Source organism: Drosophila pseudoobscura, chromosome X, assembly GCF_009870125.1.
Source record: "Drosophila pseudoobscura strain MV-25-SWS-2005 chromosome X, UCI_Dpse_MV25, whole genome shotgun sequence".
Taxonomy (NCBI): domain Eukaryota; kingdom Metazoa; phylum Arthropoda; class Insecta; order Diptera; family Drosophilidae; genus Drosophila; species Drosophila pseudoobscura.
The window spans coordinates 43,831,407-43,847,764 of NC_046683.1; the positions used below are offsets into that span (position 1 = coordinate 43,831,407).

At 46.8% G+C, this 16,358-nt stretch overlaps 2 protein-coding genes and 1 long non-coding RNA gene across 4 annotated transcripts; 1 reads left to right on the forward strand and 2 right to left on the reverse strand.

Moving 5' to 3' along the window:
• Positions 1–661: 661 nt before the first annotated feature.
• On the reverse strand, positions 662–15,998 carry Pka-R1 (protein kinase, cAMP-dependent, regulatory subunit type 1). 2 transcript variants are annotated; one of them, XM_001353187.4, is made up of 5 exons: positions 15,787–15,998; positions 2,487–2,846; positions 2,033–2,407; positions 1,822–1,961; positions 662–1,756 (listed from the first exon to the last, which is right to left on the reverse strand). In XM_001353187.4, the coding sequence occupies exons 1-5, from the start codon at positions 15,961–15,963 to the stop codon at positions 1,672–1,674; spliced, it is 1,137 nt and encodes a 378-aa protein (XP_001353223.3). In that variant the 5' UTR covers positions 15,964–15,998; the 3' UTR covers positions 662–1,671. The 2 variants fall into 2 exon arrangements, with proteins under 2 accessions (XP_001353223.3, XP_033240189.1); XM_033384298.1 differs by lacking the exon at positions 15,787–15,998 and adding an exon at positions 7,181–7,395.
• LOC117184974 (uncharacterized) lies at positions 12,515–13,844 on the forward strand. The gene is made up of 2 exons (XR_004470455.1): positions 12,515–13,562; positions 13,629–13,844. It is a non-coding gene; the product is annotated as an uncharacterized lncRNA (long non-coding RNA).
• LOC26531951 (uncharacterized) lies at positions 13,545–15,778 on the reverse strand. The gene is made up of 2 exons (XM_015187154.2): positions 14,139–15,778; positions 13,545–13,769 (listed from the first exon to the last, which is right to left on the reverse strand). The coding sequence occupies exons 1-2, from the start codon at positions 14,460–14,462 to the stop codon at positions 13,689–13,691; spliced, it is 405 nt and encodes a 134-aa protein (XP_015042640.1). The 5' UTR covers positions 14,463–15,778; the 3' UTR covers positions 13,545–13,688.
• Positions 15,999–16,358: the final 360 nt, after the last annotated feature.

Genomic DNA, 16,358 nt, shown 5'->3' on the forward strand with positions numbered 1-16,358 from the left:
TGTATTCCTAATGCCCCACTGGGGGGCTCTTAAGAATCCCCTAGGCATTCAACCTTCTTCCTTTCTACTCTTTGTGTATGTGTGCGTGCGCGTGTGTGTGTGTGAGAGTGGTGCAGCAACAGCTGAAGCCTTAAGGTAATGTGCCACCGTCCATCCGTCGGGCAGATAAATACACAAATTTCGGCTGTTGTATTGAATGTCTTTTAAATGCAACTTCTCTTGTTTTCTTTTCGTTTTTCTGGCGACATGACATGAGAAACTCACACACGCACACACACTTATACTATCCTACACAAACACACACACACGTGCGTATACGCTCTCGTTAATTGATTTAAATTTTGAATTAATTTACAAATATCTTAATACTCCGTTGACCCTCTATTTTGGCATGCATTCCATGTACGTACATATGTGTGTGTGTGTGTGTATGTGTGGGTGTGTATTACAGAGTAAAAACTGTACTAATTTCAATGGTATAACAGTTCCAAAAAAAAAAAGTTAGCCAAAAGCTTAAATTAGTGGGTTAACAAATCATAAATATACAAAAAATAAAAATAATAATAGAACTAAGTTCGAATTACAGAACCCTTTCGTTCGTGAAGAAACAACAACAAGAATTGAGGGGTAAAAGGGGATTTTTCTTATTTTTTTTTTTTTCTGTTTAATTTCAGTTAAATATTTTCATAGAACTTTCCGACTTCATGTTGGCCGCTAAATTGTAGGTTTAAAAATAATTTACTAAAATTAAAAACTGTTCAGAAAATCGTTTGTGGCTCTCCTCCTCCGTTCACTTTTCCTATATGACTTTTCCCCCAGCTCTCGCCCGCAATCGTATCTGTGTGAGAGTGTGAGTGTATGTGTGGGTGTGGGTGTGTCAGTGGCTAATTTTCCTTAATACACATATATTTTTGTAATTTTGTTTTAATTCTTTTGCTCAAAAACATTCAGACATCTTTTGAATATTTAATGAAACGTTTTTCTTTTGGTTTTCTTTCCATCTTTTTTGTTTTGGGTGGCAGCATGTTCCATTTGCAGAACAAATAGATTTTTCTTTTGAAATAGAGCTCGAGACTCTTTCGGAAGAGAAAGGTGCAGAGAAGTCTTTGAGTAAATAGAATGAATAGAATTCAGAAGTAGGGGCCTGGCGAAACAACGAAAAGAAATCCCAGGCTCCAGTGTCGCAGAGTCGCGTAGGGGCGTAGGGGAACATGCCGCCGCAATCTGTGCACAGAGAACACACGTACACGAATAGTATATGTAACTTTCAGCACAACATACAGAATCATATTAATTAACATAGTTTTGTCCTGGGCTCTGGATACGTCCTCACCTCCCTCTCCGCTCCTTCTTCCCCTATCGCAAACATCGCCATGTAAGGGTCTATGTCTATCCATCCCTTGGGGACAGGATGGAAGGCAATTAACTTTACAAATTCATATAGTGTTTAGTGTTTACGACATTTTCATTTCTTGCTGCTGAGCATTGAACCCCTTATTCTACGGGTTCTTCTTCTTCGTCTTTGTCTTCGTCTTCGTCTTCATCTAGATGCTGTTGTTTTTGCTGCAGATGTTTGTTGTGGGCGTTCGCTGCGTTGTTGTTTGTTTGTTTGTTGGTTTTGTTGGTTGCTGCTGTGGTGTGCTTTATGCTGCTGCTGTTGTTGTCCTTGATTTAGACGGACAACGACACGAAGCTGTTGTACTGCGTGATGTTGCGTTTGAGTATGTCTGCGCAGGGTCCCAAAACGCGCTCGAATCTGAAGGACATGGGAGGGATGACACGCGTCAAAACAGTTTCTTAATTATAGTTCCTTTCACGTACCTCGCCCGATCCAGCTTGACGCACTTGAGCGGCCCGCGGGCCACCACTGTAGCAGCACGTGGCCGATCCAACAGCAGGGCAATCTCACCAAAGTAATCGCTCGAGCCCAGGCGACCTACCTCAGCAGGGTCTTCGCCCTGCTGCAAAAATAAGAATAAACAGGGATAATTCGATAATTGCTCTTTAAGCTGAGCTCTGTGGGGGGACTCACCTCAGATCGCTGCTGCAGCACCACCGCACAGCCCTCGAGGATGATGTAGAAGTCATCGCCGGCCGCTCCCTGCTTCACGATCGTCTCGCCATCGTCAAAGGAGCATGTCTCGAGCGAATCGGCCACCGTGAGGCGCTCCCACTTGTCCAGGCTCTCCAGAATGGAGACGCGCGACAAGAACTCCTCGTACATCTTGCGCTTGCGAATGGTGGATCCCATCAGAATGCGTCTGTAGGAGTCGCGATCGATGCCCCACAGCTTAACGTCGCTCTTGGCCCGCACGGTGGCAGCCCGAGGTGTGCCATAGATCAGGGCCAGTTCGCCAAAGCTGCCGCCCTCGCTGATGGTGGTCACCAGCTCGGAGTTGACGAAAACCTGTTCGAGAAGAGCCACAGTGAGTCGGGGGTGCAGAAAGTACTTACTGGCCATTCATGGCCATTCATGGACTACTCACATCAACCTCTCCCACATCGATGACATAGAAGTTGTCGCCCTCATCGCCCTGCTGGATAATGTTCTCGCCGGCTATGTGGTTGACGGGGAACATGGCATCGAATATATCGGAGCGCTCGCTCTCGTCCAGATGGGCGAAGAGCACGTTCTTGGCAATGGCCTTGGACAGGGAATTCATTGTCTTGTAGTCCTTTGGCACCACCTTCTTCACATAGTTGCTGGCATCCTCCTCGGTGACGGGCTCCGCGGAGATGCCGCCGCGCCTGCGCACCGGCGGAGCAGCTGTTTGTGGCATTGGGCTGAGATCGTCGCAGTCGTCTGGGCTGATGACCTGTTTGCTGGCATCCAGTTTGACTTGTTCCTGCAAACGACAACAAACAAAGAGATCTCATTAGTATCACGGCATATCGCTCTCATTATCGCTTATATAGATTACATTTTATATAGCTCTATCAGGGTCTTACGCATTTTATGACTCTATTCCTAACTACACTATAATGTAGATAAAACGGTTTATAATTTGTTTTATATAATACAAAAAGTTCCGAATAGAAATAGGTATTACTAGGGGGCAAGCCCCTCGATGAACCGCGATATATCGAGAATTTACGTGCACAAAATATCGGGTGGCTACCCAAAGCAAGCTATCGGGCGACGATAGATACCTAAAGCCAGATGTTGAATTTAGAAAAATCCTCCTTATCAGCTAGGCTCGAGCGCAAGCGCACTCTATGCGTATTTTGTTTTTGCACTCTCGGTCCGAGCTTTTTTTAAGCCGTCTCAGGCTTGTGCGTCCGAGGGGCTCCAGCTGGGAGACCAAGGACGTGTCTTAAACGATGATTCCATTCAGATTTCATCTTCAATTTATGTAAATATTTCTGTTGAATCACAAACTGTTAATGTCCAACATTTCCCTATAGAATTAATCGGATTTACAAATTATTATAATTATTATTATTATTGTTGAAGGCCCTCCGTGAATGTAATTGAAGTAAGCGTTTGGCTAGCTCATATACTGCTAAGAAACACGGCATTAGGGAAAATTGGAGGTTCTCATAATTCCGATTTCCGTCGAAATTAACGAAAAGGGTAATCGGTAGCTCTATTATCATAAAACAAAGCAAAAAGAACTCAAAGAGGGAAAGAAGAAAGAAATTTGAGTCCTTTATTTCCGATGTATTGAAGTTCTCTTCGGGTCCCGTCTCTCCTTCTTCATTGGCAGGCTCCATTCTGTTGATTATTTGGGTATAACCTTTTGCCAGTTTCGGAGGATGTCCCGACCCCTGGCGTAACCTGCAACTCCCACTCCTTTCGTGCGTGTGATGTGCGTCATTCGCTGTGGGCGGAGTGGGCGCGTCTGGGGGCGAGGACACAGAAACTGCAATCAGGAGTGCCACGAGCTCTTTCTGAGAAATACATTATTCAAATGTCAAAAGGCAGATGCACGGAACCCGGAAAAGCTCCGTTCCCCTTTCCCTCTCTTCCGCCCCTCCCCTGCCCCGTTCACCCACGCGAAAGTCATTAAGCTCTCTCGTCATCATCATCCCGCCCGGCAGTTAAAAGCTGAAGAGCTTTGCATTCTGACTTCTGGCGCGCGGTGTCTGTATCCTGCCTGGCGTCTTAACTTCTTATGCAAATTAAGGCCCACATGCAGCCCACATTCCCCATATCCCCCCTCCCCCTCCCCCCCATCCCAGGCAGCCGTCCAGCTGCCCAATTGCAGTGCGCGAGGCTCTGGGTCGGGCCCGGGCCCGGGAAGTGTGTATCTAAAGGGGGGAACGGTGGGGGGTGGTCTCTGACGTCAAAGCAGCCAGGCAGAACTCTGACCAGCAGCTGCCCCAAGTAGCATGATTAAGTTGCATTAAACTGTCACTCAATGCGACTGCAAGTGGCGGCCAGCTGTCAGTTCCATTCCGCCTAAAAATAGCCATCAAAGTGCATCCACAAGTGCACGAGATATTTGCTATCTAATAATCGATCTAATGGTTCAAGAAGCACCAACGTACACCCCTCTATCTGGGGTATATTTAATGGTAATATCCAAGGGGCTTGCATTAAGTCCCATCTAAAAGAAATCTTTCTTGTAATAATCAAAGCAGTCCTGGGTTTTGCGCTCTACAGCACATTTGTGCGCCTTACAGCACCCTGTTATTCGACAACTAACCAGCACCTTGACCCGCAGTCGAGAAACCGGCCTTAGGGCCCGTTCCTCGCAGTCCCAGGATCTCAGGGAAAAATCGAGAATTTCTTTAGAACCCCCGAAAATCCTTAAGAAGATCAGAAATCTTGGTATATCTTCCTTCAAGGTATCGTTGAATAAAATAAAATATTAAAAGATTTTCTTTGAATCTTAACTACAGATATTTTGTTGTTTTTGCAAACGTCTTGAAGCACGCAAAAGATTTGTTCTACAGTGGGATTTTGCTTCGAAAAACCCAAGCGGAACGACCATCGAAAATCATTTATTACTACCCATAAAATATCATCGGGCGGGGGGCCACAGAACTTCAAATGAAACGGCGCAAGTTTTTTATTGTCTAAACAAACGCACGAAGGCGAGCGCGAATATTGTAAACAAAGCGGTTGAAAAATATGAGAAAAAGGAGAAAATAAACCAGAGAAGAGAGAGAATCGCAATTATAAAGTGAACCAAACAATCATCGGTCGGGGATGATGATAGCACGAGCCACTCCGAATGTGTGGCCCCTCAAAGTACTGGGCACTGGGCAGCGGGACGGGACCTCTCGCTTCGAATGAATTCAGGTGTCAAAACAGTCGAGTGCCGCCCCATTCGCCGCCACCTGCCAGGCATACAAATGGCTCCAATATCGGCTCCCATGTCGAGGCGAGTCCACAGTCCATCGCTGAATTTGCATATATATTTCAGCGCCATTCGTGGGACCTGTGCAGCCAGCCGGCAGCCGGCAGCCAACGGCCAACCTCCAACATTCAACAGCAGCAGAAAAGCAGCATCATGCAGTCATGCCACCACACTGCCACCGGCTCCGGCTCCTGCAATAAAATTGCAACTTTGTTGACTCTGGGCTCCTGTCAGGGTCAGGAGCCAGTAGTCAGGACCCAGCCATACCCAGTCGTGGGGCGTGTGTGCCTTGCGATACGAGCGATATGACCGTGACCTTTGTGCAGACGCGGAGTCGGCGCCCAGCCAACCCGTGGCCGTGGCAGTGGCCGTGGCAGTGGCAGTGGCCATGCCCCCACCCTTAACCCGAACACAAACACGAACACTCTTTTGCGATTTATTTCCTTTACTGAATTTCCCCTTTTCCGGACTTTTTGTCAGCTGCATGGTTTTCCGCTTTTAGCAGCGTTTTCCGATGACATAGTCGTACCGTTTAGCGGAAATCGATTTCGCAGTGTAAATTGAATCCAAAAACCCCTGCCCTGCCCTGCCCTGCCCTGCCCCGCCCCGCCCTGCCGACGGATGAGTTGACTTTGTGGTTGGGGCTTCGTGCGCTGGTAAAACCTCTTCTTACCCACGTAGGCCCCGGGTGGCTCGAAAGTGTGGAGTCTTGTCGAGAGCGTCACACAGCTCGAGGCTCGACATTGGGGGCCCTTATCAAAATTACTTGCTAATAAAGGCCAAACAACATTTATGGGAACGGTGACAAATGCCACTCTGATTACTCGTAGATGTCAGCAAATAAAAAGGCGGGCGTGGTTGAGATACGTTGAGAAGGTGGGACAAGAGGGTGACATGTGAAAAGTGGTAGACGGAATGCGGACAAATTAGCAGATATGGCAGATATAGCCGATATTCTTGTGTCAATGGCCAAGCAAAGGATGTCGAAAATGGGTTTTTAGCACTTTGAGGAATAGTTTAGCAGTTTTTATAAAAGTATAACAGTTCGTATAACAGTATAACACTCTTTCCTAAAACAGATGGTATGCCTGTAAACAAATTTGTATACCAGTATAACAGTATACCACTTTTCATATCAGTTTTACAATTTTTGTAACTGTATACGACCAGTATACCTGTGTATATAACAGTTTTTGCACTCGTATGCCAGTTGGTGTAATGGTATTTTAGCATTTCGATGTATAACAGTTTTGTGGGGCTGTGTTTATCCTTGCAAACACTTAGTATTGTTGAGTATAACAGAAAAGGTCTCCAACGCTAAGAAGCCCCTAAACGATTAGCCCCCCCTTGAAGAGATATCCAGAGCAACTCTGAATAGTGTACAACAGGGATCATTATACGAGTAGGTAGAATCCAAATATATAAATAGGGATATACAAATATAACACACCGAGAGTGAGATGTGGGTGCAGCAACCGCAGTTCGTGTACCCCGTTAGAGATAAAAGTTAGTTAAGCATTTTTCCCAGCCTATTTTCACTTGTCTACGGTGCACAAAATGTGCATTATAACAGTGACAATGGAGCACTTATGGGTCGACAAATGGGGGGGCAATAGAGCTCCACGCTCTGGCCGTTGAATGCAATTGTGGCTGCCTGTGTGGGATGTGTTGTTGCCTCCAATGAGCATGAATAAACGAGTGATTGTGCAAGCGATGCACACAATCAAACAAACACACATACAGATGCATGTGTACTCGTAGAATCGTATAATGAATGAATAGCAGTAAAAACTAGACTGGACTTATGGTTCTACTTAAATGTACATACATATATGGAAGACTTATGGGACTAACAGAAGAAGCATTTTGCAAACCTTAGGCATATTTTCTGCTTTTGGTCGAGTATCTGTGCGTGTGTTTTAGTGTTTCTTTTGTTATCCGCTTGTAGGTGTGTAGGTGTGTGTGTGTGTGTGCCACTTCTCAATGTTCAACAACAAATTCACTTCTTATATGGACACAGAAAAACAAACAACGAAACGAAAATGCGCGACGTGCTGTGAGATTTATATTGTAGAATGTTTCCACTGTTGGATTTGTGATTCTTATGCTTCTCGCAGCAAACAGCAGAAGAACGAATCTAGCACTAGCCACAAAACTACAAGCAGCGGTGGCAGCAGCACCAACAGCAACAGCAAAGAAGAGTGAGAAATATTATAGAAATATTACGTATACGTATGGCGCGGACAGGCGAGCAAATACGGCCAGCCATGCCAGGCAATGACAAATCCAATGTCAAAGTTTTATAAAAATAAATATTCAGAAATGCTGAGAAATATTTCTTCGAATTGGACACAAATTCTATCCATCAGCAGACACTTTCAGCTTGAGCTGATCAAACAAGTAAAGGTCTTTGCAAAAGGGTTTTCCCCCCCCCTCCAAGACCGAGAAAGACATGCAGTGTGCAGCACTGCGTATGATTGATATTTACTGGGGGCACTGGCTATTAAAAGAATTCGCCACGAAATTAATTGGCATAAATGTGCGATGCCATTGGGTATAAAATTATATAAAAAAAAACAAGAGAGATCCTAAAAATATATCATTATGAGATCGTGCGTCACTAGAGGGGCACATATTTATGTGATTTAATTTTCTTTTCTAGTCTTTAATTTCCATTTTTTTTTTCCATCTCTCTCGCTCTCTCTGCTGCTCCTTAAGTCGGCAGTTTTCGCTTCTGTTGTTTCCCTTCCTGCCATATACTGTCTCGTATAATTGCTTAATTAATCCAATTGCAGGAACACGACTCAGTATGTGGCAGGGCTATAGCATGTACGATATTCTGTGTGTGTTTCTTGTGTCTACCCGCTGTTGTTGCTGTTGCTGTTGCCGCTTCTGTTTCTGCTTCTGCTTTTGCTTCTGCTTTTCCCGGACCCGGGGACTCGGAATCGGAATCGGACTTGGACTCGGCGTATTGTCTGTCTTTTCGCGTATTTACAAAACGGAGGCGCGACACAAACTGAAAACTCAATTCGAAATCGCGTTCCGTTTGCCGCAAAACTGTGCGGCTGACGGCAGCGGCTGACGGCAGCGGCAGCGACGGCAGCGTCGCGGCTTCGCGTCTCTGCTGAATAGTTTCCTCCACCGCCCACACGCCCACTCATCCTGCTACACATGTGTGTGTCTCTGTGTGTATCTGTGAACCGTTATGTGTGGTGTGTGCTCTGCTCTGCTCTGCAGACCGTTCGAGGTTGCTTTTGTGGTAGGTTGCTGTGGCCAAGAGGCAGCCCCCGTGAGATTTAGGCAGCAGCACTGCGAGAAAAAACCAATCAAATCTGTATGAATCTGTATCCCTTGGTCTCGCACTGCTCCCAGATTTATTCTTCGACAACTGGAGCCCCTCGGACGCAAACGCGAAAAGTGAAAAGAAGAAATACTGGAAGGCGAGTGGCGCCAGAGCGCCAAATAAGGCGCGACCGAGAATGCAAAAACAAAATACACAAAGTGTCTAGCTGAAGGATGGTTTTTCCCGCTTAAGACATCTAATAGATATTCTAAGGAATGGTAGTAGGTGGGTTGTCATGCCATTCACCACTTGGAAAAACCACATAACTTATTTTATGGAATTATTAGAAAGTCGAGTCAACTTTGAGTATACTTTGAAGATAAAATCTGTATGAAACCGTCGTTTCAGACTGTACCCATTGCTCCAAGATGTAGTCTTCGACAACTGGGGCCAAGCGATTGCATTGCGGCAAAAGAGAATGTCTGAGAATCCAAAAATAAAATAGATGTCGTGTGCATGACACGAGTGCAGTGTCGCTTTTATCAATATTTTCCCTTCATTTCTTACATCCATTTTTGTTTTAAATATATTACTTATTCCTTAAGACTTAAGGTCTTTACTTCCAACTCTTTTCTCTGGCCTTCTCTAAGGTTTCTTTTTCTTTCCGTTTTGCATTTCTTAGTCGAAAATTTCTCCCAGTGCTGCCATAACATGACCCTCTGGCCGCTTTATCAATTATAACGAAAGTAACATTCGCTACAAAATATTTAAAAATTGGGAGTCATCACAGAAACTACAACAAGCATGAGAGCCACACAACCACACGGCCACAAATTGTGGCCAAGAGCACTTTTTGGCCCGAAGAACCCGAAGATGAGAGGAATGGAAGGCCGAGTGCCCGTTCCATTCGATTCGCGCACCTTTCGGGGCTCCCAGGTCTCTGAAAACAAATCAATTTGAGCGCCAGTGCCAACAGAAGACAACAACAATAACATCAAAACGGAAAAGCTGCAAAAATAACAAGAAAACAAGAAAACAAGATATCAAGAAATCAAGAAAGAAAAGCTGGATTTGGAGGTCGAGGCATTTGATACCCTTAAAGATTGATCACTCAAATGTCCGATATATCGTTCCATACTCGTATGTTGCAGATCTGTCGATATTTGTGGTTCCTAGAATGCAGAACTTTTCATAGAGAAGGACACGCTGACACTCCTTCTGTTGTATTTCTTGGCTGACCAAAAGGTTAATCAAAATCTGAATACCCTCTGGAAGGGCAACAAACAAAAAAAAAACCGAAAGTTTGTAGGCGGCTTACGAGTATTTTTTCGCCAGGCAGCGGCGGAAACAGATTTGATTTGCTATGGCAGCAATTTATAGTTTCGTGTGGCCATAAATATGCAAATTCACTCGCGCACATTCGCCGCTTGCTCACTCCGGATAAATTGTCAATAACAATTACAATTATATCTCATACTCGTGCTCGTGCTCGTGCTAGTGGGCCCTTGGGCCCTCGAAAGCGAAACCATCTTCATGGAATGCTCTCATTAGCACTGGGATGGACGATGCGAAGGGCCCTCCACAGACGCCTAGTTAGGATTACAACTGTCTCTGCCCCTGGGGCCTTGGGGCAGCTGGGGCACAGGTGCAGGTGCAGGTTGGATGACAGGTTAAGTGTGGCAATCTGAGCAGCGCCTCGAGGAGAGGGGCCTCTCTGTGCGCCCCTTAAGTGGGTGTTAGTGGATGCAATTTGTCATTCCTTCAAGGTAAATCGTGAAGGTATCATGCACACGACGTGCATTTTGTTGCCTTTATTCTCGGGCATTCCCTTTTTGCACTCTTCGCTGATTCTACAGCAAGGACTGGGAGCTTCGCCAGGACATCAGCACACGCCGAAGAAAGAACGAAATGAATTATGTATCATATCATAGTATAGCCTCCTCCGCTAAACTTCTCTATTGAATTATCTTATCCCTGGCTCTGGCTCTGCCTCCTCTCCGTTTTCTGTTCTCTGTTCTTTTGTGGCTCTCTGGCAAATTAAATTTCGGTTTTCCTTTGTAGCACAGCAGCACTCGGGAACACTCTGAAATGTGGGCCACTGGCCATAACTTTCTATCGCCTCACAGTTGAGTTCACTCATGGAACAATCGGAGGAGCGCCGGAGGAAGACCAACCCGGAAAAGGATGCGCTGCATTGAAATGCGGAAAAGCTTTTTGTCTTCTCGGTTCCTCGGTTGCTCGGTTGTTCGGTTCCTCGCTTCCGCTCTGGCACTCTTCCACACACTGAAAATGTGTGTGTGTGACTGCGTTTTATAATCGAATTAATTAAAATTTTGCGCCCTACTTGACGCAGTTTCTCCTCCTCTGCCCCGCTGCCCCTCTCTCTCTCCCTCCCGCACTGTTTGGCGTGTTTTTGCGCTTTAAATGTTTCAGCCGTAAAGCCTGGAAAAAGACCCGTGGAAAACAGGTCCCCGTGCGCTGCAAGCAACACCCACAAAACTTTGTTCAGCGAAATTTCCAATTCAGTGAACTTTTTGTTCTGCTCGTGACACTGCCTCCTGCCTCCTGCCACCTGCCACCTGCCCCCGCCGTGATGTGTGGTCGGTCCTCTCAGAGCCATCATTTACACAGAAAGCTTCTTCTGTTGTTGCCAGTGCCTGCATAAACATTATTTTTGGGGACACAAAGGCGTCCCCGTATCGATAGCTGGGATCTGTTCTATGCCTTCGACGGTCCTTCGATGGTCCTCCGCTGCTCATTTATGATTTTGGCAACTGGCAAGCGAATGTCCTGCGAAAGGGACAACGACAATCGTCGTCACAGCTGTCATCGCCGAGCAGCAAATTGACAGCTGAAGCGACGTCCGAGGACTCTGACTGGCTGGATGGCTGGACGGCTGACGTCAGACGGCCCAAAGGATAAATGTGGTTAAAGGAAACTTTCGAGAGACCAATTATTCGGTAAAAATATTGATTAACACAGATCACACACCATCCGAGATTATCCCAGAGAAATTCTCGCTTAAATACGATACATTCAATGGAGTTCTTTATTTTCTAGCCTTTTGAATTGACTGTACATTGAAAGCCGATGTGTACACACTGAAAAATACAACAGCTAGTGCCAGGGTTGTCGCACATTCACAGTTTTCGCATTTAAGTGAGTGTAAATATTTAATGGTTATTCCTGAAAAGTTTAGTTTTTCCTTCTACAATAAAAAAGAAATGAGAACCATTCGCTTAAGGGAAAGAGAAATGTAAGCTCCTTTATAACTGTTGCTCATCGGAGTAGGCCAGAGTTGGCCTCCCAACGACAACCTACGGCCTTAAGGCCTTTCCTCTCCTGCGCTTCAGGACTGAGATTTTTTTCCCTCGTTTTCTTATTAGCCAAATTATTCATGTGCCACTCTGCTGGTCTGAGGCAAACGGCGTTTATAAGCCGTCTAATGGATGAGGGCGCACAAAAGGTCGCTCAACATCCTGCCGGAGATACACAAGGAGATACGGGGGACACGGAGGAAAGTTTTTTGTCCTGGGAGCAGGTCTGCGGAAACGAAACGAAACGAAACGGAACGGTCTGTGGGGGCGAGTGTATTATTTACATAAAAGTTTTCGCATTGGTTTCGGTTCTCAATAAATGGAGACCCCCGAAATGAAAACAGAAACAGACACAAAACGATGATTTATTTATGCACAAGTCGGGGGTGCGATAGGGATACCTCCACTCTTCTCAATTGTTCTCAGAAATACATATACCAAAATAGATTTCAATATCAAATTGAGTTCCGGGAAAATCCTGTCCATAAATCAACGAAGAGTAGCCCAATTAAAGGCGAAAATCAGATGACATTTTGCCTACAGTTTCCAAGGATAATCCCCCTCCCCCCCCCACCATATCCATCCCAACATAAACCAGTGTACCCACCATGGCTGATCCGCTTGGATTTCCTGGTTTCTGGTTTCGGGTTCCTCCTAGTCCTAGTCCTAGTCCTCGTTTTCTTTTCTTTTCTTTACTTTTTATGATTTGTTGTTGTCTGTTTTATGGTCCAATTTGGCGGTCAATGGCGATAAAGTCGTAAAGCCGTTTGTCTGGCACGATTTTCGGGTCTCTAATCACACGCCGGCGTCAACAGCACGGAGGGGCGGACGAGCCGATGACAGGTCGCAACGCTGGGCGGGACGGGGGGCTGTGGCGCGTAACGCGGCTATAAACACGACCATTAAGTGGTCAACAATTCGATGATCAGGACCCGCTGCCGGAATACCCCAGAGGCAATCAATCAGCGGCAGAAGCAGCGCCACCAGACGCAGACACGGCTACAGTAACGGTAATGGCGAACGGTAAAAGTAACAGTAACAGTAACACAGTAACGAGGACAACGGACGATAGGAGGCGACTGATACAGGAGCACACACGCAACCGAAGAGGAAAGCACTCTGACTCTGACTGCGAGACGGACGACGACGACGACGACGACGACGACGACGACACCAGGATGACCTTCACCAATACGCACGCACAGATAAAGGATACAAATACACATATATACATATATATATATATGTATATATGTATATATATGGGCAAAAAGTAAAGTTTTCGCACACACATACAGCTATGACGCAGCGGCTGGCAAAAAGCTTCGGCAGGAGCTAAAGGAGAAGGAGAAGCCAGCTTTGATTTCGTTTACTGCCTCCTTTCGAGTTTCAAGTGCAAATTCGACATTAACTTGCAAAAAAGCTGCCCAAACTGTGAGAGACAGAGAGACAGAGAGAGAGAGAGAGAGAGACAGTAGCAGTGTTTGGGTGTAGGAGGATAGTAAGTGCGTCTGTGTGCGTCAGGTAAGTTTTCGATACCCCGCAGGAGTGCAGGGTAGAGGGTATACCATTTTGCCCATCAAAGATGTTCAAGAACTGGCCGCGTCCGCCTGATACGAATGGTACGGATAAAAAAAGCTTTGTAAACACATATAAGTATGTTTATTCAAAAACTATATTTTAGACATTGATTTAACTCTCTTCTTGTCGGTTTTTATCCAGGTAGAAGCATGCTGTTGCCACCAGGCCCAAAGCTCTCCTCAGCCGGCTAGAGCCAGCGACTTAGCTCTCATTTAATGCCACTTCCTGCGAGGAGGGGGCTTGGGCCGTAGAAGGATGGAGTGGATGTAAATCCTCGTGCGGCTGTATATGGGATAAAATAATTATGTTTCAATTAAATATAGTTTGAGAAAATATACTCCCGATTTCCACACCTTGCATCTGCTATAATCTGCCTTACCGAGAGGGGTATCAAGTCTTCGTTAGGGCCGCTAACGACATCGTCATTTGCAGCTACACGAGGTAGAAGCACAGCAGAGACGCGGAGGCAGAATATAACTGTAACCAAAGCTTTTCTCACGCGCACACTCTCGCACTAAGGCGGGAGGGAAGAGCTTTTAGGCGGACCATACACGGACAGAGCGCAATTCTCATGGATTTCGTGGAGGGAGCGATGGAGCGATGGCGCGAGGGAGGGGGCTAGGGAGGGAGGAGAGATTCGGGATCACTTACGATTTCCTCCTCGGGAATCGTCGTGCACGAGGTGCGCACATGACGCACCCGATGCATCGCGTCCAGGCTGAGCCGATGCTCGTGCTCGTCGCGCAGCAGGGCGTCGAAGACAGCAACGCCCCCATCGATGCTGCTCTCGCGCAGTATGCGCCCACCGCGTCCACTGCAGTGCTGATGGTGATGGTGGCCCGCGGTGCCTCCCACGCCGCCCTCGGAAAAGGAACGGATGCGCATCGCTCCGTTCTCGTCGGTGGTTAGGGCCACCGACCTGAGGCGATCCATGACCGCATCCTGGATGCTATTCATACTCAGCTGGTTGCCCATTGCGGCGCAACAGCAGACTAGCAAGCACTAAAACAACAACAACAACAACAACAAAAAAAAACAAATCCTTCGACGGACTCTGCAGGTGGCGGGTGCTTCCTCTGATTGCTTCTGCTCGGCGCTAGGATGTTTATCGGACTGAAAGCTGACTCGGGCATTCAACAGGCAAAACAGCAGCAGCAGCAGCAGCAGTAGCAGCTCCCGAGAGAGCGCCCACACACATGGAATGAAAAGAGAGAGTGTGAGAGAGAGAGAGAGAGAGAGAGAGAGAGGGAGAGGGAGAGGTGGGTGTAGGACATGGCCATGGCACTGCCCGGTTGCAAGCAGCGCTCTCTGCAGTCTGTTGCGTCGAGAAAGGAGAAGCTTTCAGGCTCTGGCGAACTGCAGGATGCACTAGCCCGGGCATTCTCTCTCTCTCTCTCTCTCTCTATCTCTATCTCTGGCTGTCCCACACATCCCCAGGGATGTGCTTTAAAAAACCCCTCACACTCCCTGTCGCATGAGCAGGGGTGTAGGTGAGTATGTGTCCTTAGCTCCATTGCATTTAAAAATAGACCGGAGGTGATATTGATTTTCATGTGGAGCGGCATTGGCAGTGGCTGTTGACCAACCCAAACACACGCTTGTTGCTTTCGCATCGAACGGGAGATGGAGATGGGGATGGGGATGGGGATGGCGGTGGAAATGGAGGCTGGTGTCCGTGTCCGTGTCCCCATCAGCCACCAGAGTCCAAAGTCAACGAAACATGATTGACCATTTTCCAAGGCCTCCCCCAACAATCTTTTTATATATTTCCCTCGCCATCTCGCATCTCGCATCTCCCATATTGTCGCTATTGCACTTACCAACCTCTTAAAGAAGTGATCTTTTGATGTTCATTTGAAGGATAAGGGAATGGCATACCATACCCAGACTGATCCCCAAACCAGCTTTATTAGGGACGGGCCCCCTTCCTCGGGTTTGACCTTCCTCGGCCCACTCTCTCGCTTGGCCCTGGACTTGGACTTGAACAGGGAGGCGCCAGCATCTATGGCTGACTACGCGACTGCTTTAAATCGAAGCACGAGTGGTAAAGGAAACTCTTCTGGGATTCAATTGTTCCTTTTAGCATAGGTTGTTGGAAGTAACTGAAGATGGTAGAGGCCAGTGGAGGGCGATGATAGAACCCTGGATGGTGAACATGGAACAAGTCACAGTCGCTGTGGTTTCCCCCCCTGAGGCCCCCAGCCGTAATATTCGCGCAGACAGTGACACGCACACACCCACAAGCAATCAAATAACCAAAAAGTATGTACATATAGATATGCATGAATGGGGGACTCACCCGCTCCAATTTCTGAAAGTACTGCCGCAGGAACTGCACGGGATTCTCGGGTCGGCAGACGCACAGCTGGACGATGCAGTCTTTGAGGACGCGCTGGATGCCGTGCGTCTGTATATAGTGCTCGCACTCCCGAAGACTCTGCTCCTCCAGCGTTTTGGCCATCATGTAGGTGGACATATGGGCGGCTTGCCGCTGGCGTTGGGGCTACCTTCTGGAGCTGGTGTATTTACTTGTATTCTTATTGTTGTTTTTGGTGCTGGTTGTTGGCTGATGGCGTCGACGTTGGCGTTTCTTTGCTACGCAATATACACAATTTCTATGTATGGGTGTGTGTGTGTGTGTGCGTGTGGGGAAGTGTTGTGTATGTGTGTGTGGTGATTGGGCTTGGTTTTTTTTTTTGATTGCACGTCTCGAACGGTGGGGGGATTTGGTTTTGGTTTTAGATTTATTCACTACTGGAAAATCAAACTAATTAAAGAGTGTGGGAGGGGCGTCGAGTGCACTGCGTGTATCTTTGTATGTACTTGTGTGCTTTTCTGGCAGCGTGCTCTTTCTTTCTTTTCGTTTTGGCA

Coding starts and splice junctions, on each gene's coding strand:
- LOC26531951 (XM_015187154.2), bottom strand. CDS start 14,462: ATGGGCAACCAGCTGAGTATGAATAGCATCCAGGATGCGGTCATGGAT. Junction 13,770..14,138: donor CGATTCCCGAGGAGGAAATC/GTAAGTGATCCC, acceptor TCCCATATACAG/CCGCACGAGGATTTACATCC.
- Pka-R1 (XM_001353187.4), bottom strand. CDS start 15,963: ATGTCCACCTACATGATGGCCAAAACGCTGGAGGAGCAGAGTCTTCGG. Junction 1,962..2,032: donor TGCTGCAGCAGCGATCTGAG/GTGAGTCCCCCC, acceptor TTATTTTTGCAG/CAGGGCGAAGACCCTGCTGA. Junction 1,757..1,821: donor GTCAAGCTGGATCGGGCGAG/GTACGTGAAAGG, acceptor CATGTCCTTCAG/ATTCGAGCGCGTTTTGGGAC.